Source organism: Bubalus kerabau, chromosome 19, assembly GCF_029407905.1.
Source record: "Bubalus kerabau isolate K-KA32 ecotype Philippines breed swamp buffalo chromosome 19, PCC_UOA_SB_1v2, whole genome shotgun sequence".
NCBI lineage: Eukaryota > Metazoa > Chordata > Mammalia > Artiodactyla > Bovidae > Bubalus > Bubalus kerabau.
The window spans coordinates 28,036,133-28,059,544 of record NC_073642.1 but is presented as its reverse complement, the minus strand read 5'-3'; the positions used below and the strand labels follow the sequence as shown (position 1 = coordinate 28,059,544).

Below are 23,412 nucleotides of genomic sequence, written 5' to 3'. Positions count from 1 at the left end.
GCGTGTGTCATCACTTAGGAAAAAAATTTGCCTTCTCTCACGGAGTGGGGGGGGAATTTTGATTTTGATTTGTTTTTGCTAATGTGTTTCAGACTGACGATAAGATTAATTCGGAACCGAAAATTAAAAAACTGGAGCCCGTTCTTTTGCCAGGTAAGCGTGAGAGTTCTGGCAGATACTTTATTTGACAGATACTGGCCTAAGATTATTTTACCAACTAGTATCATGTGGTTAACTTTACTCATTTACTTTAAACTTTAGCGAGTTAAACATCTAACAGCTGTGGAGGGGGGGAAAGTTGGTTAGAACTAAAGGACAGCAACAAAAAGTAATGATTAATTGATGTTTGTCCTTGAAAATTGAAGCATTATAGAAAACTGTCAAGAATGTCATTACTTCATTTTCTTTTTGTCTCCTGAAATGTTCTTTTTTTAAACACTCATGAATTGCTTAGGTAGTGAGAGGACACTGCCCTTCATACCCATCTGCAACTTCATGCGTTAATAGTCAGGTCATTTCAATAGTATGAAAAGCAACTTTTATTATGTCTGAGTCTCTGTACTAATAACAAAGCTTAGTGCACTTTGAATCACTTACTTGGCAATTGTTGTTTTGAAGGTGTCAGCTGGCTGTGTTTGCAGATCTCCTTGTTTCAATTTAGAATGGAGTTTCCCAACAGAGACACTCCAGACATTTTGAGCCTGGTCATTCTTTGTTTTAGGGTTGTCTTGTGCATTGCGTGATGTGTATTCAGCATATTCCTGGCCTGTACCCCCAGATGCTAGGAGCACCCCATCCTCTACCTTTTGTGAGAACCAGAATGTCTTGCCAAACTGTTTTGTCAGGGGAGCTCTTAGTGCAAAACTTTCTCCCTGTGGAGAAGCACTGGTGTAGAGCAAAATTGACCTTAAATGACCTTAGAAGTATCACTAAGAATTGATGGTAAATTGTTATACGCTTTAGTTTTAACACATATAAGGTATTTATTTGACAGGTAGTTTGAATTGTATAGTCATTATATGATAGTTAGGAAAAGTCAGTTGTTTAACTCGATTATTGGGGAAAGTAACCAGGAAAGCCCATTTTAAACCTGAAATGCAATCAAATACCAGTCTGTGTGGCTACTATCAACATTTTAAAATCTCAGTCATTACTTAATGCTAAATCTGGTAAAATGACTAGAGCTCTATAAGTAGTAACTGAACAAATATGGAAACTTTAAATTTTGTGCTGTAAAATTTTAAATGTTAAATGAAAAGTGAAAGTGAAAGTTGCTCAGTCGTGTCCGACTCTTTGCGACCCCATGGACTATACAGTCCATGGAATTCTCCAGGCCAGAATACTGGAGTGGGTAGCCTTTCCCTTCTCCAGGTGATCTTCCCAACCCAGGGATCGAACCCAGATCTCCCACATTGCAGGTGGATTCTTTACCAGCTGAGCCACAGTGTTAAGTAGAACAAACAAATTTAAAACATCAACCTTTCGTACCATGTTACAGATGTTAACTTTTAAAATTGTTTCAACTTAATTATGGAAGTTAGTTATAAATATTTTCTCTTTATTTTGTTAATGCTTTTTAGCCAAACTGCATGTACTAAATAATCCTTTGCACTTGTCCCCAGAGTGAAGAATAGCATTAATAAGTAACCTTTGCTCCTTGTGTGTGATCTGTTTTGGGTTTAGTCACTCTGGTCTTTTAAATGTCCCTGCGGCAAGCAGTGCTTATCCTGAATGAGAGCCTGTGAGCTACTGAACTTTGGCTCCTTTTGCTCTGACTGAGCAGGCCCTGTTCTTTGATTCCCTGCTTCCAATACTTGATTTGATTTGACACTAATAAACCACATGGTCTTAGCTACAAATGCTAGAGCTTGATTTTCAGTAATTAACTTCTGTGTTTAAGATACAGCTTGTGAAAGTGTTTTGATACATATCAGTAAGCTCTAAGAACTTTGTGTGCTTAGTCACTCAGTCGTGAGCAACTCTTTGTGACCCCATGGACTGTAGCCTGCCAGGCTCCTCTGTCCATGGGCATTTTCCAGGCAAGAATATTGGAGTGGGTTGCCATGCCGTCCTCCAGGAAATCTTCCCAACCCAGGCATCGAACCCGGGTCTCCCGCATTTCAGGCAGATTCGTTACTGTCTGAGCCACCAGGGAAGCCCAAGAATACTGGAGTGGGTAGCCTATCCCTTCTCCAGGGGAACTTCCCAACCCAGGAATCAAACGGGGGTCTCCTGCATTGCAGGAGGATTCTTTACCACCTGAGTTCAACTAAAAACTGGTTCAGTCACTAAGTCTTGTCCAACTCTTTACGACCCTATGGACTGCAGCACACCAGGCTTCCCTGTCCATCACCAACTCCTGGAGCTTGCTCAAACTCATGTCCGTTGAGTTGGTGATGCCATCCAACCATCTCATCCTCTGTTGTCCCCTTCTCCTCCTGCCCTCAATCTTTCCCAGAATCAAGGTCTTTTCCAATGATTTGGCTCTTCGCATCAGGTGGCCATAGTATTGGAGCTTCAGCCAGCATCAGTCCATCCAGTGAATATTCAGGGTTGATTTCCTTTAGGATTGAGTGATTTAATCTCCTTGTAGTCCAAGAGACTTACCTTCCTGTTAAAAAGTCAGAGTTTTATGTGGAAGATGGAAACCTGTTTCCTAACTGTCAGTGGTTTACTTGTCTTAGAGATCGCAGCTCAATCTGGATCCTCTTAGCCGTGGTAGCATTTTTTTCTTTGGCTCTGTGTGTGCACACATGATGGCTTGACACCCAGCATTCTGTCTGCACCTAACCTGGTCTTCACAGAACACTTAGTCCTAAATTAGCATGTCTTTCGCCCTCCTTCCCCTTCCTGTTCATACCTTCTCCTGGCCTTCCCACACCTCACTAGCTACCCCACCCTGCTTCACCTCTCAGGTTGCATCTCTGACTCCCGCTAGAACCTCTGCGGCTCTGTTTCTGGCCGCCCTGCCCTCCACCTGTGGATCCTGGGAGACACGTGGAAAGTAACTGCAGCATTGGTAATCTAAAGACCTGGGCTAGCTTAGGGCTTTTACTAAGAAAGCTTAATAATACAGTTCTAGCCTTCATTATAGTTTAAAAGAGGAAACTTGGCCAAATCACCTGTGGCTTTGCATAGGCACAAGAAACAAGGAAGTAATTGTTCAGAGATGTAGTATTGGACATTACGCTTTGGCGTGGTGCCTTGGGTTCAAGGATATCCTACTTCAGCTGCCCAAAGTTTGAACTTTTAATTCAATAAGCAGATGAAAATTGGAACACACAATCAATTGTTTATTTGTGTTTAGTTACCGAGTGCTCTTTTGAACTTAATGAGGCTATACTAAAATGATCTTCAGCTTTTATTAAGCATAGGAAACAGAAGAAACTGACTAGAAATTTAATTTTAGATGGTGGTTTATGTCAATAATTCCCAGCTTGCCCAGTTTATGAAACTCCTTGAGGTGAAGATTGTACCTAATTCAGCTTTGTGGCCCCGATGTCCAGATTCATCATTACCTGAATCTCATCCTTAATGTGGAGAAGGCAGTGGCAACCCACTCTAGTGTTCTTGCCTGGAGAATCCCAGGGACAGGGGAGCCTGGTAGGCTGCCGTCTATGGGGTCGCACAGAGTCGGACACGACTGAAGCGACTTAGCAGCAGCAGCAGCAGCAGCATCCTTAATGACTGTATTGTGTGTGTAAAATCACGCCAATCTTTTGAAAACAGGGAGAGCATGAATTTTAAACTGCATGTGTGCTTGTGTATGTGTGTGTGTGTGTGTGTGTGTGTGTGTGTGTTCCAGCGTATATAAGTTGTGTCTGTCTGTTAGCTGTTGGGCTGGCGGATGCCCTCTCTAAGCTCCTCCTGGGAGCCAGGCACCCAGGCTGCAATGATGGGGGAGGAGTGGGCATGAATTGCAGCAGGGCTGGGGTGAGTTCCACACAGCCTGTGGACAAGGCCGAAGATGACCTGGGCCAGTGATTCCCAGATTCTCATCAGGGCCTGACTGGCATCATATCTGGATGAAGTTTTTATCCGCCCTTGGTCAAATTGAGATAATGAGGGAAAATGGGGCTTTTTCCATAAAGCTAAATTGATGTGATTAAAAGGATTGTCCTTTATTCTGAGATTATGTCTTTCCAGCTTCTTTGGTGCAGATATGTTCTTCTGTTAGCAGCTGTCACTTTAATTTTTTTGAGTTTTTAAGTTAGCTCTTGTGTCACTTCCCCACATTATTTTTGTAGTGTACCTGTTTTGTGGAATTTGAGCTGGAGATCATTCTGTAAAATTATTGTTATGTTAAAGGTGCAGTTTAATGAGCACCCACCCAAAGGCAATGGCACCCCACTCCAGTACTCGTGCGTGGAAAATCCCATGGATGCTGGAGCCTGATAGGCTGCAGTCTATGGGGTCGCGAAGAGTTGGACATGACTGAGCGACTTCCCTTTCACCCAAAGAACATCTCTTACTTTGTCTGCCTGGAGTCTTTCCACCATTTTCTGAAAAACATACCTCTTCTCTTTTGACAAATTCTCCTTCCATAACTCCACCCAGCCTGGCGTTCTTGTGTGGCCAGTGAGGGTGATACCCCAACCAGACTGGCTGGCAGGAGCACAGGTTTGCCTCTGGGTATCTTCAGATGGGCACTTAGGGAAGAGCTCCCTTTTGGTCGTGCTGCCTGTAGCCGAGGCTCCAGAGGACCTGCGCAAAAGAGTGATGTCACATCGAGAACTCCAGAGGCAGAGCACCAAGGTGGGGGAGGGGGGCAGTCTGGTGGTTCCCTTCTCCTTGAAGTCCAGCCAACACCAGAGACAGAATTCTTCTTCTTGCCAAGCCAGTTCCAGGCATGTTTCTGACAGTTTCGATTAAGATCCTTAACTGATACATGATGTAGCCTGCAGGTTGCTCCTCAGAGCCACCCTGTCAAAAAGGGACCAACTTCTCTTTCTTCGACTGATGAGAAAACTCCGCAAGTTGTGGAGGTTAAGTAATTTGCCCAGTGATGCCAGCAAGAATAAGGTCAGGGTGATGAGCCGGACTCCAGGCTGTGCCATAACCACTAAGCAGCGGGACCTGTCCGACTGAGCTGCTGACACCAAGTTCCAGGTTTATGCTCTAGGCTTGGATGTTGTCCTAGGAGGAGTGCTCTGGTGAGGTATAAAGAGCTCTATCCTCAGCTCTGCCCTTGCTGGCATGACTGATTTTGAGCCACCTTGACAAGCAGCTTTCAAATGGTTTCAGCTGCCAATAAAGGGGATGCCTGGGGAGTCAGTGGGCTTCCTGCTGCTGGCCGAGCTGAGCTGAGGCTGGTGAATCACCATCGGTTTCATCTTGGGGGGTGATTGAAAGGAGTGGGGCCTGGTGAGTTCTCTCTCCTCTGTGTCTGAGACGTGGTCTTTCTAAGGATCTGCAGACTGGGAACAAGGAAAGCCTGAAGTGTGTGGCCCTCAGCAGGGAGTGAACTGTGGAGCCGGTGCTGCATGTGTGCTCCCTACAGAGGAGGACCAAGCAGAGAGGGGGTCCTGCCCTGAGCCTCATTCCACTGAGGAGGGACTTCAGTGGAGGGAGTGGAGGTGGTGGGGGCTCAGAGGAAGGACACCTGAGCTGGACTGGGGAGGCCTGGGCTTTCGAGAGCACGTGCTCTGTGTACAGGCCAGGGATCAGCTCCACTACCCCTTCTCTCTGCAGTGCCAGCAGCACTTCCACTAGAAGATTAACCAGTAGATCGATAATGAATGCGTGGATTGTCAGAGTCCTTTATAATCAGATCAGAAAAGAGTACAACCTTGGGCCATCCGGAAATGAAAATAGCCATTGTTGGACAGCTGTCTGGTTTACTTGCTTTTTTTTTTAAAACATATTCACTGCTTGGACCGTTCATGTATTGCTGTTCTTTGCCTCACTATAGGTATTATTTCCTCTATCGAATTGTGAATCCCTTAAAGCAAAGACTGTCTGTTTCAGGTGTCGTTTGTTTTGTTTTGTTGTAGCTAGGATTTAGAGTTCACTGTAGACTGAATTTCATAGTATTTTAATTTTTAGATACCCTGCTCTTGAGAGACAAAGGCCTTTAATTGTTCCTCGGAACCATGAGCAGTGTAATGAGCTGCGGTGTCTCCCGTTGGGTCTGTTCCTCACTGGGACAGCCTCCTGAGGATTTGGAGCCGGCCACTCCTGGGCTCCTGCTGCAGGACCTCAGGCCACCTTGGCACTCCTGACCCTGCGGCTCCTGCTCAGAAACTCTTCATGAACTTCCACAAGAAAAGTCCTGCTCAAGCAGGAGACCATCCCAAGTCTTTAATCTCTGTAATTTGCTGACCTCTGCTCTGCTTCCCAATGTTGATACCTGTCTGTGTCCAACCCAGATGACTTTTTCCTTATCCAGTCCTTGGTTACTGTGATCACGTGTTCTCTCTGTCTTGACTGTCGTCTGCCGTCAAGATTTGCCTCTTCCTGAGGCCTGCCCTGCTACCCTTCTCCAACCCGCATCATGGGCAGCGCTTGCTGGGCTTGGTGCTTGATTCTGTGCTTGTTTGTGTCGTGTGTGACCCTGTGAGAACCAGGGGCAGCCTCAGATGGCTGGTGCAGAGTTTCAGCTTTTCTTTGTAACTGGTAGGCCACTTTAATTCCAGGACCTGAATTTCTCTGCAGCTCAGGACCCTCAGGTCCTGGCTTTAGTGTTGAAAGTCCCACAGCCGGGGATCCTCAGCCCCAGGCCATCTGGAACTGTCACTCACCAGATGTAAGGCCATGGACTGAGTTTTGCCTTGGGCCTCTGCACATTCCATAGGTTAATTAGCTTCTGTGTATAGTGAGGCTTTGTCTTAAGTTACTTTTCAAACTAAAATTTATGGGAAAATTATTTTAATTCATCAAATATGTATTGACTTTCTAAACCTGTAAGATATTATGAAAGATAATGTGACACGATTTTTTGGTTTTCAGGGAGTTAAAAGCTTTCCTAGCTGCACCATTTGGAGACTTACTAATTTTAATTATATTTCCTTATTTGTCTTTACAGATGAAAAGGTCTTGAGAAAACAAACTTTGATGATTTCTTGATCCCTTACCAGGTTGCAGTAGAACGTCTTGGCCTGTCATCTTCTACTTCGAATTTTTCTTTGGTGCTTTTCACATACTCTGCACCGAAGCTCATTTCCTACTTTTTCTTTCCTGCGGCCCCTGTAGCTTCCTGCCCATGGTGTGCTGGCAAGTGCCTGAGGCCGAGGATCCTCCCACATGGCTGGCAGCACTCCTGCCTCCCTCCTCAGGGAAAGCCCAGGAGGACAGTCTCTGGGAAACCATGGAGGTTCTCAGGAGCTTTGAAGCTTTTGTTGTGAGTTTCCTCTTCAAGGTCACTAATTTAAAATGTAGTGAGAACAGTCAGGTGGCTCTTGTGTGTCTGTATCTGACCCCTCTGGGAAGAGGGCTTTGTGTCCCCTATTTCTCTCCTGTCTATGAGCTGGTTTCCTGGCCTACAGCTGCAGGACATGGCTGGCAGCCACTGAGGATAGCTCCTATCCAGGGTCCCCTCTTGTTTATAAAGTGTGAGCAGAAGACTATTCTGCGAGCAGAGAGCTGGCTGTGTGATCCTTGTACTATAAAGCCTGGTTCTATGTGAACAGAACTTAGTGTTATCAGCTAAGCCTCCAGCCAGGTTAACTTGGCGCTTATTTAATGACGTGCTCACAAGAAGAAGCTCCTACTCTGCATCTCCCCGTGAAAGTGCCCTCCTGTTCTTCTGCCTCCCTCCCGCCCTCCTGCCTTTTCTGCCAGGGGCTCGTTTCCACTCCACGCTTGAAAAGTTGTGGAACAGTTTTCCTTGAAAGACCACAGCCCAGCAGATCCCTAGTTTATTTATTTATCTTTTTTAATTTTTGGCTTGTATTGTATATTTCTTGTCCATTTTCTTTTCTTTGATAGTTTTATTTTAAAGTAAATGTTGTTGTAAAAGTGTACAGATAGTTAACACATAGTCTTCACCCAGCATCCCCTAGTGTTACTATCTTATAACTTCAATAAATTTAGCTGAACTAAGAAATTAAGCTAATTAGTCAGCCAGGTGGCTCAGTGGTAAAGAATCTGCCTGCAATGAGAGAGACACAGGTTTGATCCCTGGGTCAGGAAGATCCCTTGGAGAAGGAAATGGCAACCCACTCCATTATTCTGCCCTGGGAAATCCCATGGACAGAGGAGCCTTGCAGGCTATAGTCCATGGGATTGCAAAGAGTTGGACATGACTTAGCAACTAAACAACAAGAAATTAACAGCACTATTAACTAAGCTGCAAGTTTTATTCACATTTCCCTAGTCCCCCCCCCCCCCCCCCCACTAATGGCTATTATCTGTTTTAGAGTTCTAGTCAGGACACCATAGTGCACTTAGTTATCCTGGCTCCCTAGCTTCAGTCTGTGACCATTTCTCCATCTTTACCGATGGATCATGAATTCTTTCATCTTGGCTCCTATGTCCTTTTGAAATATCCTCTCCTTCTTCTTCTCCCTCTCTCTCCCTCTTTCTCTCCCTCTCTCTGTTCCCTGCCCATCCCCCACCCCCACCCCACCCCCCCTCCCCCAGCTGTGGCAGACACATCCAAGGGAAGTTGTGGATCTTCAGCACTGCTTAGTGGGCCTCCTGAGCCCCCTGAGGTCACTGCACCATTGCAGGTTCAAAGTGCCTGTCTTCTGACGGGACGTGCCCAAGTGCTTTTTCCAAGCCTCATTTCACTAATGTTAAGAGTTGTCACTTAAGTGACTATCTCTAGCACAGAGCTGGGCAGGCATCTTCTGTGAAGTCCCAGTCAGTGTTTGAGAGTTTGCAAGCCATGAGGTCTTTGGTTGCAAGTACTTAGCTCTGCCTTTGTCCTGTGGAAGCAGTCCTGATAGTACACACATGAATGAACATGGCTACATTTCAATAAAACTTTATTTACAAAAACCGGGGGCTGCCTTCTGGGTTGGCCCACCTTGAACCCATTAAAGGCCCTCTGCTGCTTTCATGTTTGTCTCATTTTTGGTGCCTTGGTGAACTGCGTCTATTGTATTTGTGCCCATGGTAGGAGAATACAGATGTCATCAGCACGGTTGGCTAGCAGCACTACTGTGGTCATGTGTCCTGTCCCACAGGCCCACCATCTCTTCCTTTCCATGATCATCCCTGCTCTGCTTCCCAGGATCTTGAAATCCTCTGGTGAGGCTTTTTTTTTTTTAAAGCAAACTTTTATCTGAGTATAACATACCCCCAAAATGTGTATGAATTATGTGTGTTAACCAGGTGTGTTTTTGTAGCATTGTTTTGAGACTCTGAGTGAATTGGCTCCTTGAAGAAAGTGGTAGAGCATAAACTGGTGTGGGCTCTGCTTAGTGAGCCGGGAGCTTGTGTAAAGAGCTCAGTGTTACAGGAGTGCCACCTCGAGCTGTCTGAGCTGGAAATGACTCTTGTAGTTTTGGGGGTTTTTTTCCCCTCCAAGTTAACTGCCCTCTTATGATTGGTAGCTGTGATTTTCTAGTGGAGAGAAAAGGTTGAGTGTTCCGTTGCTAGATTCTGATATGGCATTTGGTAAACATTGTGTCCAGGGGGTTATGGAAGATTTAAATTTTATGTATTTGAGTTATTTGGTGAGAATCAATGTATATTGACGGCCAGCACTTTGAATCTGTAGTTCTGTTTGGTGCCTCCTGCTGTGTCTCGATACAGAGCATGTAATTCTGTGTCAGATAGTAAAGAATCAGCCTGCAATGCAGGACACCTGGGTTTGATCCCTGGGTTGGGGAGATCTTAGAGAAGGGAGCAGCTACCCACTCCAATATTCTTGCCTGGAGAATTCTGTGGACAGAGGAGCCTGGCAGTGTGTAGTCCATGGGGTTGCAAAGAGTCAGACATGAATGAGCAACTAATACTTTTCATAAAGAAACAAGTTGAAATCAGAACACTTGCTTGTAAGTTCCAAGTATACTGCTTACTTAAGATCTTGATCTCTCTCTTGGTCCAGGTCACTCATCTGACTCTCTCAGCTCATGAGTTGCTGAGAGAACCACATAGGAAAACATTGTGAATCTCCCACCAGAGGATTTTGCAGCTCTCTGTGGTGTGGTAGGCGAGCAGGATGGCCTGGGGCGGTTTTCCGAATTTGTGGTTACTGCTAGCACTTATCTCCTGACCCTCTTGGCACATGGCCCTATTACATCACTGGTTTCTGTCTGGCTGGAACCATGCCTACCCCATTGGTGGTGCTGGTCTGGTGAACCCGGAGCAGTGAAATGGTTCATTCACTTGTGTTAGCACTTATTGACTGGGCCCCAGCCCCGTGCTCAGTCTTCAGCTCACAACTACACTGTCAGCAGTGGAGAAAAATCAATCTGTGCTCTGCCTCCAGGGGCATGTGGTCCTGAGGGTGGGACAGGCACTGACTGACTTCATGTAGAGCGTACATCATTGTGCAGTAGCTGTGATCAGGGCTGAGAATTACAAGTAGATGATACTGTGATTGAGGGAGTTAATCTCTCTGGAGGTTTTTCTCAGGCATTCCTGAGAAAGCGATTGGACTGATGGAGAAGGAAAGAGTATTCCAGGGAATGGGCACAGGGTACAAAGACCCCATGGATGAAAGTAGTCCAGCCCCTAAGAGTGACTAGAAGCCCACTGAGGCTGGAGAGGAGGGAGGGTGTGAGAACAACGCGGGGGCACGAGGGGCCTGGCAGGCCACATGGAAGAGGCTTATCTGCTTAGAAGGAACAGTTACCCCAGTGGTCCAAGCCAAGAATTGGACATGAGCACATTTAAATTTAATCCTCAAGTAAATGTTAGGGTTCTGTTCTTAAAACATGTCTTGTGCATTTTAAGAATTTTGAAAGTTGTCTTTGCAATTCAAATTTATTAAAGAGAGAAGATTGTTTTGAGACAAGTTGTGCTTTGTGAATTGGTGGGTGTTTGGGTCTTGTCAGCAAGCAGTTCTGTCCATCATTGTTAGAGGGTTTATCAGGCAAAGTGGATCAGCACCCTAACCTTTTCACCAAGGACTCTAGACATGGATTACTTAAACATATCCCTGGGTCTGATTGTATTTTAGAACTTGATAATGATGACCATGGTTTAAATCAGTTACAGAAAATCACTCTTTTCAAAGAATGTTATAACTTTTGTTTTGGTTTCTTAATTTCTTTTAACTCTTAATTCAAAAGTATATTTTAAAGTTTTGTTGCCAACTAAGTTATCATGTGAGTGCAGAGGGAAACTCGATTTGGCTTTGTAGGTTTATTTTAGGTTAAATGGGCTTCCCTGCTGGCTCAAGCAGTATAGAATCTGCCTGCCATGCAGGAGACCCAGGTTTGATCCCTGGGTCTAGAAGATCCCCTGGAGAAGGAAATGGCAACCCACTCCAGTATTCTTGCCTGGAGAAACCTATGGACAGAGGAGCTTGGCAGGCTACAGCCCATGAGGTTGCAGAGTTGGACATGACTGAGCAACTAACATTTTAGGATAAATAGATTGCATTCTTAATCTTGAGATTAACACTGAACTGTTTCTCATCCCTTATGAAAGGAATTGAAGACATGGGCCTTGGAGATCAAGTCACATGTTAATAGAACACAACTGTCCCATCAAGTAATACTCTGCAGGAGCCTGGGGAGGTCATTTCTTCTCTGGGACGCCTTTCAGTAAATAATGAGAGGCAGTGTAGTACAGTAGACAGTGCAGACTCCAGCTCAGCCCTTCTGGTGGAACATCTCAGATCCCAAGGTCTTTGTGCCTCAGGTTCTGTATCTCACAAATGTAGCACAGCGCCCCACTGCGGCTGTTACTGTTGTGGAGTTCTGGCTCAGTGTTTCTTAGTGTCATCAGCAAATTTTCCTTCTAGGCTACACAGCAAGTGTTGACATTTTATGGTGTGTTTGTAGTTTGCACAATGATATGTTTCTTTTTGTAAAGGAGAAATTGTTGTAAATGAAGTCAATTTTGTGAGAAAATGCATCGCATCGGACACAAGCCAGTACGATTTGTGGGGAAAACTGATATGCAGTAACTTCAAAATTTCCTTCATTACGGATGATCCAATGCCATTACAGGTGCGTTTGATTTGTATGCTGTTTAATTGTATCAAGGCTTTATACTCTTATACCTTATACCTGGAGAAGGAAATGGCAACCCACTCCAATATTCTTGCCTGGAAAATCCTGTGGACGGAGGAACCTGGTAAGCTACAGTCCATGGAGTCACAAAGAGTCAGGCACGACTGAGTGACTTCACTTTTATACTCTTAAGCAATACATATTCTTACACAAAGCACAGATATGGAAAAACTACAATAAAATTATTAAGTGAGTAATGTAAGGTTGGATCGCCTTGCAGTCCAAGGGACTTTCAAGAGTCTTCTCCAACACCACAGTTCAAAAGGATCAGTTCGCCGCTCAGCTTTCTTTCGAGTCCAACTCTTACATCCATAAAGGAAAGCTGAGCACCGAAGAATTGATGCTTTTGAACTGTGGTGTTGGAGACTCCGACTCTTGAGAGTTTCTTGGGCTACAAGGAGATCCAGCCAATCCATCCTAAAGAAAATCAGTCTTGAATATTCATTGGAAGGACTGATGCTGAAGCTGAAACTCCAATACTTTGGCCAACTGATGTGAAGAACCAACTCACTGGAAAAGACCCTGATTCTGGGAAAGATTGAAGGCAGGAGGAGAAGGGGATGACAGAGGATGAGATGGTTGGATGGTGTCACCAACTCACTCAATGGACATGAGTTTGAGCAAGCTCCAGGGGTTGGTGATGGACAGGGAAGCCTGGTGTGCTGCAGTCCATGGAGTTGCAAAGAGTCAGACACAACTGAGATGAACTGAACTGAATGTAAGGTTAGGAATGTATTACATTAAAATTCAAAGTAAAGTTTAAGGAGAATGTTGAGACGGGTGCAGTTAGTGAAATGGTTTTAAGTCACATTGCTATATTTATCCTCTGTGATCTTTGCTTATGTAACCTTTTTAATAAGGGAGCTATTATTTCCTTCTAAATCTTTTAACCTACATATAAAAACAAAGAGATCTTTTTGACTGGTCATAAAGAGAAAAAAGTATACAGCAAATAATCTCATAAGTGCTGCATGTTTTATGTATTTCATAGTATCTTTAGCACTTTTCAAAAAAAGTCAAATTCTTATTTCAAATTTCTAGTAAGAATGAAGAAAAATATTGATAAAGTTTTTCCTTAATAACCTCTTGCTATTTTATTTTCTAACTGGATAAGAGTAGCTCCATATAATTTGAGTTCTCAAAAGTTCAGTCATTTGAATTAACTTAATAATTCTGGACGTTTCCTCAATTCTCATTTTCTATTTTGATTTGTAAAGTGTTATGTGTTATATACTTTACCCCCTAGACCTTTATTTGTGATAGTTGTATTTGGATGTAATTCTAAACTTTTGACTGAAGTGTGTAACTATGGATAAGTATATTTCAATCTATTGCAGTGTGTCGGTATATTTAAATGTAAGGCATTTAGAGATACCTAGTATGTAGAGACACTAGCTTATTAGACTGTAAACTTGGGTTTTTCCTTTTGTTTTTAGCTTTATTTCTATCTTTGGCCCCAGATTTCACTGTAAATGAGACCAATATACCTGGAAGAGCTTAAATCCAGTACCACTCATAGAAAAAAATTAGCCAGTGCCCCACCAACAGAAGGTTAATCGCATCAGCTATGTCCTTAGTTTGAAAGTGTGTTTAAAAAGTGAGTTTAACAAACAAGCAGTACTTTGACTAAAGATTTTTATTTCTGGTAGACCTTCTGCTCTAAAATCTCCATTGTGAAAATCAGGCCATGACTTTACCCATTAAAATCTGATGACTTTGAAGGCCCACTTCTTTACTATTTTAGTGACAGTTTTACCTGAACTAGACATGCATGTGTTTGCTGTGAAGTGATTGACAGGATACTGTGACATATCCTGTAAGTTATAGTGACACTGTAGTGTATAATCTGCCCTAATTTTATTGTTTAAAGTGTGGGAGAAAGGTGGAGAGATGGGATTGAAGCAGGCATGTCCTGTCCGTCCTCCTCCCCTGATTCCTACTAGAGCACTTTCTGTGCTGCCACAGTGCCAGCACTGTCATAGCTGCTGCTGCTAAGCCGCATCTGTGCGATCCCGTAGATGGCAGCCCACCAGGCTCCCCCGTCCCTGGGATTCTCCAGGCAAGAATACTGGAGTGGGTTGCCTTTTCCTTCTCCAGTGCATGAAAGTGAAAAGTGAAAGTGAAGTCACTCAGTCGTTCTGACTCCTACTGACCCCATGGACTTGCAGCCTACCAGGCCTCTCCGTCCATGGGATTTTCCAGGCAAGAGTACTGGAGTGGGGTGCCATTGCCTTCTCCAACTGTCATAGCTACACACAGGCAAGAGCTTTCTGTTCTTTTCAGAGAGCGTCCTTGCAGCTTATCACACCTAACAGTAAGGCTTGTTATTACTATTGGGAAGTGATTGCTAACAGAATTAACATGAACGTACTTTTTTATTTCAGAAATTCCATTACAGAAACCTTCTACTTGGCGAACATGATGTGCCTTTAACGTGTATTGAGCAAATAGTCACACGTATGTATTATTCTTCACTCAGTTGCTAAATTCTCACTTGAAGAATTATATCCCTCAAGTACTTTGGTTGGAATTTTATTTCTGTAGGTTTTTTCCTTTTTTATTTTTTGGGTCCCAGGAAAATTAAATAAAAAGTAATCCTTAAATTATTTTAAAATAGAGATATAAAATATATGGCTTTTTATATTTTATGGTATTTGTCCTCTTTTTAATTAAAACCTTAATCATTAAGTATAGATGGTAGTGATTTTGTGTAAAGAGATATCTTTGGTATCATCAGAAGCAGGGTTAAAACTGACCCCCCAAAGTTCTCAGAATCATATTTGAACAGAAAAGATTCCAGAGAAGCAGTACCCAAGTAGTGGGTGATCTTTCAGTTGTTCTCAGCAAGAGTTAAAGTATACTAAAGAGTAAGAATCAAGAAAGAAATTTTTTTCCTTTTCAGTAAATGACCACAAGAGGAAGCAGAAAGTCCTGGGTCCAAACCAGAAGCTGAAATTTAATCCAACAGAATTAATTATTTACTGTAAAGATTTCAGAATTGTCAGATTTCGCTTTGATGAATCTGGTCCTGAAAGTGCCAAAAAGGTAATCCTGTTAAGTTTTGTCACAACTTTTGCACTGTGTTCACCAGTTGCAGTTCCTTATGGAAGTTCTCATTTCTCAGCTGCTCATTTTTTTTTTTTTTTTTTTAGGGGAAGTTATTAGATGTCTCCTTATGTAAAGTGAAAGTCAGGAATGTTTCTAGAACTGTTTCCTTGGACTAGTTTATGGCTACTTTAAGCTATTCTCTGGAGAAGGAAATGGCAACCCATTCCTGTACTCTTGCCTGGAAAATTCCATGGACAGAGGAGCCTTGTAAGCTACAGTCCATGGGGTCGCAAAGAATTGGACACGACTGAGCGACTTCACTTCCCTTCACTTCTAAGCTATTCTACATAATTTTTTTAATCAACTTCTAAAATACAAAAAACTTTCATGTACCGTTTACATTAAGATCATTGCCAGCTGGTTTTTTTCTCGTTAAAAAGATTGAAAAGATGATGCTGTATTGTAATTGAGGTTTGGTAAGACTTTTAATTCAGAAGCTCAGAGCTTTATTATCAAACTAAAAGCTTGACTGAGGTTACATAAGGTTAGGTAAATATGTAGTTGTAGAGGGGTCTAATAAATATTAGTACAATAAAGAAATTTTAATGAATTTAAATGATATTCCACAGGGGCAACTAAAAGCTAAGGGCTTTTTAATTGCCTTGCTTTTCCCCTGCCTTCCAGGAAATGTTTACTGCAAACTCATGGAGTGAGATTCAAGGGCAGAAATTCCTTCTTTGAGTCCATATTTTGGCTTTAGTAGAGGAGTGAAGCTGGTCCTAAGCAACCTCCCACCCCAGCTAGTCTGTGGTGCAGCAAGTGCAGGGTCTACTAACAGAATCTCCAGGGGAGCCTTGCTCTCGTGTATTGAGAATAGAGGAGTGATGAGGGAGTTTTGGGCCACGAGAAATGGGTGCATTTGTTCTCCATGGTCAGTAAACTTAATGCAGTTAATTTTCTGTTGATATCAGTGAGGCTATCAGAAGAATCTTATGGCAGCTGTCTTCATGTACTTTGGTGGGGAGGTGATAAGTTTATTTTTAGAACCAGAGTCAACAGTTTCTTTACAGGAGGGCAAACATGAAATGAATATCTGAAGATGCCTGGCCATTGCAGCTCGATTAGGTAGCAGAAGTGGTGGTGGGTCTGTGGCTGACCAGTTTTCAGAGAGTGTGTTAAGACCATCTTTCTGCATGCTACAGGATGGGAAATTCAGCCAGATAACTTTTATGGCTGCTGTTAGCCATTCAGTTCTGCAGTTTGTGATTTTGGCATTTTACTAGTTTGAGGTACCTGTTCTTATGTAGCAAGACTTCAGAATTAATTAGGTGGTAGATTGCATATAAAATAGTTGAACCAAGTTAATTTTTAAAATTCCTCTATAGTTGTTGTTTAATCAAAGCACCAGGAATCTGCTTATGGAAACATTACCTTCAGGATGTATAGCATGTCAAGAGTAGGGACACCATTGGAACTGAGGGAATGGAGTTACAACAGGATTTTTTTTTTTTTTTTAAGTAAGAAATTGATACAGTGGCCCAATAGTCTTCCAGGAAATTTACGTTTCTCCCATCCTCTATTCTGTGTTTCAGATGACACTGTGTCAGTCATTGAAAATCATAATTATCTGACTTCTTGCACCATCTAGGATACTTGTTGCTAAGTATAATTGAGGCAATAAAGCATGAACAAATGAAAATTAAATTTAACAGTACAAAGTAGAAGCATGAAACATTTCCACATAAATGATTAGTTTCCAAATGAATGAAACAAATTCAGAATATCCCTTATCTGTTGTTGCTGCTTGCAAGTGCTTCAGGGGCCTCACTGAATCATCTACACAAAACTGACCAGGCGGCTCCAGTTTTTTATGCCTTTTCTGCAGACCAGATTGCTGGCAAAAATCCTTTCCCCACTGTCTTAAAATATAAAAAGCAGTTACCTCACACACAAAAGAAATACTGTTTTTGTCTTTGTATAATCATAAGAAATACAGGAAAGAAACATAGGCATTAAGAATATAAATGGAGGGACTTCTCTAGCAGTCCAGTGGTTAAGACTCTGCACTTCCACTGCAGGGGACTCAGGTTCATCCGTGGTCAGGGACTCACATGCTATGTGGTACGGCCAGAAAAAAAGAATACAAGTAGAGAATTTTTTCCCTGATTTACATATCTTCAGACACAGAGGTTAAATCATGTATGGCTGCCAAAGCTTAATGTCTTCATGAATTTAAAACAAAAATTCTAGTATACTCTTTTATTTCATGTGAAAATTTTCATTTGAAACTAGGTCACAGTTGGGAAGTTACAGCTTGAGTCTACCTCCTGGAAACTTTGAATACTGTTTTCTCTGGAAGTACTCTGATTTTTGTAAATTGTTTTAAAATGACCAGATGCGTGTTCACAGTTCTCTGATGTGTGAACCATTGATAATTTTTGGAAATAACAGCAGTTATATTCCTATTTGAATTACAAAATCTTGAAATGTTAAATTGGTTCACATATTGTTAAATATTGCTCCAAAGCCTTCTGGTAGTCTATTTGTTATTGCCTAAATATCAATCAATAGTATTACAAAAAATTACAATTTCCTACAATAGCCAGGGCAAATGAACTATTTTAGAAGCAGTTTTCAAAGGTGTAGAGTTTTTCTGAAAATTTTTTAATGCTTAGGGAGTACATTACAAGATTGGAATAATTGTACATGAAAATGAGACCTACTTTTTTAAGTCTCTTATTACACTCTTAGTGATAGAACCTAGGAACATGGACGTAGGCTTTTTAGGTAGTGTGTGTGGAAAGGCTGAAGGAAGAGGACTCCTGGCTTTCCTGCTCTTCTCAGAGCATCCTGCAGTGACAGTGGGAGTGTGACATAGTTGTGTGTGCCTTTGTCTGGGTTCCCAAAGGTAGCCCGGACTGAGGTTACCTGAGCGGAGTCATGTGCACTTGTGGTTACACGGCTGACCAACAGCTTAGATCCGGCTGTGTCTCCTTCCCCCAGATTCAACTGCAGAGCAGGAGATTAAACTGAGTCAGTGTCCCAGTATTATTTTTGTAGTCTTCTTTAAATGCAAATGCTTTTAAAGGCTTGTTTCCTAACCTTTGTAAATGTGATGTGCTATTTTTAAGGGCTTTTTAGAAATGGGCTGTGCTGGGTTTTGCCTAGCAGATAGGCTTGGTGGCCATAAAAAACATATTCCATCATCAGTGATCTGTGGATTTCTTTTGTGTAAACACGGCCCCTGACTGCTTTCTAAAGGTCTCAGACAAAGTGATAACTAGTATGATGGGCTTGGAGTACTTCTGACTACATTAGGAACTCATTCTGTAAACTAGTATTTTCAGTGCAGCTGTTCTGAAGTGCAGAGTGCCCCCAGAAAGTACTAAGGAGATGGCAGAAGTGCAGAGTCTCCTGAGCTTCCTCAGATGTGTGTGGAGGCCTTGCCTGGTCTTCTCTACTAAAGAACTAACGTGCTTTCTCCTTCCCTCACTCTATCACTCACATCCTCTTCCCTGCTCATTTTACTTTCCCCTTTAGCACTCACACTTGTCTCTTTTACTATAGACTTTCCTGTTGATCTGGTTCAGTGTCTGTCTTCCCCACTAGAATGTAAGCTCAGGGTGAGCACAGGGTTTGTGTTTGTTTTGTTCATTCTGAGTCCCCAGGGCTTAGGACAGGTGGCTGCTCCGACAGTACCTGTTGAAGGAAGGAGACATGGTGTTTGCCCTGGAGGAACTGAACTTCATAGTAGAAGTAAAACAGAGAACCCAGTATCCTCCTCCTTATTCATGCTCATGACTAGTATGTGAAGCCCTGGAAAGGACCGCTTCTTTAACTACAGAGCAAGCTCAGTTAACTGCAGATCACTGACCAGAGATGACAGCTTCAGAGAAAGAGTGGTTGGTTGATCAGTGGGGAAGGGCTTCTTGAACAGAGTGTGGAGAAGGAGGTGTCTGGGACTGAGTCAGACGGACCATATTCAGACAGGTGCTTCCAGACCAGAGACTACTGAGGGATGGGGTGGGAGGTGGGGGTAGGTACAGGAGGGCTAGTAGAGCCTGCCTGATGGGGGAGATTTAATTCAGCATGCAGGTATCTGGTAACTGCAGCAGATAATCCAGAGAACAGAGTTGTTGCTCAAAAGTTCATCTTTAGAAGAGAATCCTTAAGTGTTATTTAATTTTTTTTAGAATATAGGGAAGCCCACAGAGATGCCATAAGGCAGGTATGGCTTAAGATTGTAGCTCTGGTAGTGCTGAAAAATGGGACAAAAATGCAAAAAGAATCTTGAGAAAAGTGCAACAAAGCTTATAAACTAAACATGGTGTCCAGAGGAGTAGGAAGTGACAAGGACTTTTTCAACATGTAGATTCTGTAGTTTGCTCCTAGAAGAAGTGCTCTAAGGACTGGTGAGCAGGCAGGGGATGGAAATGCAGGTCACTGTCTCCTAAACTTCCCAAGTGGGATGGACTCTCAGAAAAGACTCTCCCACAGGTGTTAAGAATAGCAAGGTATTTCGTAAGTTTGAAGGAGCCATTATTATTGTCGTTTTTTGTCAAAACTGAAACTAATGATAACCATTCTCCTAGTTTTATGTTTTAATTTAGTAAGACAGGAAGCATTTATTCTGTAGAAGTCTTCTAAAATATATTTCTAACAACTGACACATACTTACCAGTGAATAGAATCCGCATTAGCCCACCGCAGACATGGCTAATTTGACAAGGACTAACAATTAACTAAACTTCTTGCTTGCTCACTGTCAAAAGCATATCATTCTGGCTTAATGCTCTTTCTTCTAAAGGATAACTTTTTAAGTAAGATGGTCTGTTGTTCTCTCCTTTCGTCTGTCTTCATTTTCCTCTGTCTGCTCATGTGAGATTGTTTTCTCCCATCTCCCGTCACTAGTCCGGGGCTCTGTAAGCTGGAATACCATCCTTCAGTCCAGCAGCAGTTGAGGTTGATTACAGCCGTATCCCCTGTGTGCAGCTGCTCCCGAGGCTGGGCGTGTGCTCGAGTTACCCATCCTCAGTGCAGCCTCGATTTCATCTTCATGGTTCACATGCCCAGACTGAGGCTCTAGGCAATGAGTTGACTTCACACAGGTTCCTGGCAGGTGCTTGGTGGGGCTGGGTTCAAACCCTGAGCATTGGGTTATAAAGACCATGCTTTTCCCAGCACAGGCAGAGTCTCAACCATTTTACTTACAAAGTTTTTTTTTTTTTTTTTTTTTTTTAATGTATCTCTTTTAACCACCCATGAACTTTTGGGTTTCTTACTAATTTTTATTTTTTGTAAGAAAAAAAATTGTAGCTTTTCTGTTTTTAGATTTTTCTGAAATCTAAAATGAGGTATGAACATTAAAAGAGCATCCCTTATACTGAGCCTTCCGTATTGCTGGTATTAAATAATTATTGTCCTTAAAAAATGAAAATTTCTCTTTTTTTTTAGGAGTGGATATATCACTGCCTTTTTTGAGAATGCTTCATTTACTTTCCAAGTTTTGTTTATCTGAGTAAAATTATTTCCCTGTTAAAATTCAGCTCAGCAAACACGTACTGAACACTTAGCGTGTAGTCACTGAAGATTGCACAGTGTCTGGGGGCACAGCAGTGAATGAGGTCCCTGGCCTGAGAGAGCCCATTCCAGCTCTGGGTCAGCAGGAAAACATGGAAACAAGTGTCCATAGACCTTGCCTCAGATGATGCTCCCCACACCCAAGGCCTCGTTGTACGTTTCATTTAACCACGTGTGTTGAAATCAATTCTAAATGTAGAATTTTTCCTAGGTATGCCTTGCAATAGCTCATTATTCCCAGCCAACAGACCTCCAGCTACTCTTTGCATTTGAATATGTTGGGAAAAAATACCACAATTCAGGTAAATATGAAAATATTAACTACTGTGACTAACTTTACATTGTCTTAAATTTTATTCTTATGTTTTATGAGAAGCCTCCAAGTACCTGAGCCTTAATGATTGTTGAATTATTACCTTCATAACTATTAGAGAATTAAGCACTCTGTGCTAAAAGAGATAATATTTGTCAGATTATTTCCTTTAAAAGTGAAGAACCTATAAGCAACTGTAACGAAGGCTTATGGGAAGCGTGTCAAGTGTTTTACCTGCAGTCAGTGGCTTGTGTTTTATGATGAAGGAAGATAACTCTCCCTCTCCACCATTAATTGGTAGCTTGAGTTAAAGTAATCTTACCTTTTAAGAAAACTGGAGGAAATTAAACGACATCTGAAATTCATAATCTTTTTTGGAAAGGTGTGATTTCATGCAAAAGCTGAAGTGGCTGAACTCTTTTAATGGGCTTCATTAAGTCATAATATTGACTTTATAATTATGAATAAGATTCATGAAAGGAAGATGAGCATTCATCCAAAGGACAAAAAACAATGTATTTTAAACCATTTTTACAAAAGTGAATAGTTCTGTTCACATAGATGTCAGTGATGATACCACCAGAGAAAATTGCAAGTGATCATATAATTCTGAGTTCTTTTATATACAAATGTAATTTTGATCAACTGGTTTCCTTTTTTTTAACCTCATAAAAGGCTAGAGGAAAATCAATGAGGTCATGTGTCACTTCATCCCCTCGTAGGTTAGTGACCATCTGTCTGTTGCTTGCTGAGTCTCATGCTTGCCCTGTCTTCAAGGGAGCAGGATGACTCAGCTGCATGTTTGTAGTGAAAGGTCCCTTCACCTAGCCAGCATGTCCTGATGAGGAGCTTGGAAGTTACTGATTTTACTGGCCTTTTACATTTTGTTAGAACATGTATAGTAATCTAAGTAATGTGTGTAATAAAAGTGTATTCCAGTATCATTATGTTGTAACTGCATTAAGACGCAGGAGCAGCACGTAGCACCCACAGATGCATGAGGTGTCAGTGTACTTCAGTGCTTTAGACGATGCTCTTAAACACTGCAGGGATGACAGGTGGAAGTCATAGTTTTTGTCTTATGGTACTATACTTGAAGAAATTGGATAACAAAATGTAACTTAATTTTTTGTATCAAAATATAACTGTAACTTAGGCTTGAACAATACAAATAATTTTTTCATTTCTTAACATAAAGAAAATCCACTTATTGTCTGAAGATGAGGTGCTATAAGTCTGCACTAGGAGGTGGACAGATGGCCCTCTGGCCCATCATCAGGCTGCAGATGCGATCCTCAGGGTTATCCCCAATCACACTCTCACCTCTCCTAGGAGGGCCTTTGATTCCCACGGTTCATGATACAGACCAGCTGCCTTTTTTCTGGTAGGAACGAGTCCAGTGTAGGAACCTGCAAGTTCTGCACAGTGTGATGCCTGGAACTCAGCCAGGACAGTGATCTGTCTGATGCATTTGGTGACCTGAGGCCTGATTCCCTGACTGCTCACGGTTGTCTCCATCCACTCCTTGTGGGCATCTCTGGGATGTTAATATTTTAAATAGTTTATTCAGTCCATAGCCCTTCTACCACTGGGTTTCCTTATTCCCATCCATCACTTCTGTATCTTCTCACTTGTAGCTTGTCGAGAAAGTAATGATTGACGATTAACCTGTAAAATATCTAGGAGCACTTTATATTGCATCTTTCAGACTCCTCCTCCTCGGCAGGCACTTCATACATGTAGTGCTCAGCCAGAGTTCTAGGAAGGTTCCTCTTAGGGTAACATCCTTTCATACCCTCCCTGCTGTTGCAGAAGGTACACTGCATCTGTAAGATCAAAGGAGGCCTGAAATTTCCACACACTGCAGTCAGAATCCATTAAACTGTGAGTGGAAGACCCAGTAACCCACCCTTGACCTTCAGGATGACACCTTGATTCAGCAGCTGGATTAAAGAAGCTGTTACTACAGGCAGGCAGGCAACAAAGCTGTTCTCACAGCCGGGACGAGCAGCAGGAGGATGTGCCCAGCAGTTATCTAAGAGCCTTTTAGCTGGCCTTAGTCGTTCTGAGGTTTTCTCTTGTGTTCAGCATCACTTGAGTACTTCTGGGGGGATTCTGATATTTGGGAAGATGCCCGGCACCTGCGGGTGGGACATCCCTTGGGACAGCCCCCACGCTGACACCGTGGGAGGCATAGGCACAAACAGAAACAATAGTTCTGTTTTTCCTCTTCTAACCTGAAAGCAACCACAAGGATGCTGTTTTCACTAGTCAGTGTATTATTGGACAAATAACGTCCAAAAGATACAGGTCCATCTTTGTTATGAAATTGACAAGAGA

The 23,412-nt window shown here is 42.5% G+C and overlaps 1 protein-coding gene across 3 annotated transcripts in view; it reads left to right on the top strand.

The window, feature by feature from the left end:
- The window catches only part of MTMR10 (myotubularin related protein 10), a 38,754-nt gene that overhangs the window by 906 nt on the left and 14,436 nt on the right, over nt 1-23,412 (top strand). The window contains exons 2-7 of one of the 3 annotated variants that reach the window (XM_055556644.1): nt 93-153; nt 7,192-7,339; nt 11,932-12,068; nt 14,516-14,588; nt 15,034-15,176; nt 20,971-21,061. In XM_055556644.1, coding sequence (XP_055412619.1) covers nt 12,057-12,068; nt 14,516-14,588; nt 15,034-15,176; nt 20,971-21,061 — 319 coding nt within the window. In that variant the 5' untranslated portion in view covers nt 93-153; nt 7,192-7,339; nt 11,932-12,056. Of the gene's footprint in view, nt 1-92; nt 154-7,191; nt 7,340-9,042; nt 9,193-11,931; nt 12,069-14,515; nt 14,589-15,033; nt 15,177-20,970; nt 21,062-23,412 lie in introns of those variants that run through there. The other 2 variants (XM_055556642.1, XM_055556643.1) reach the window with 2 other exon arrangements.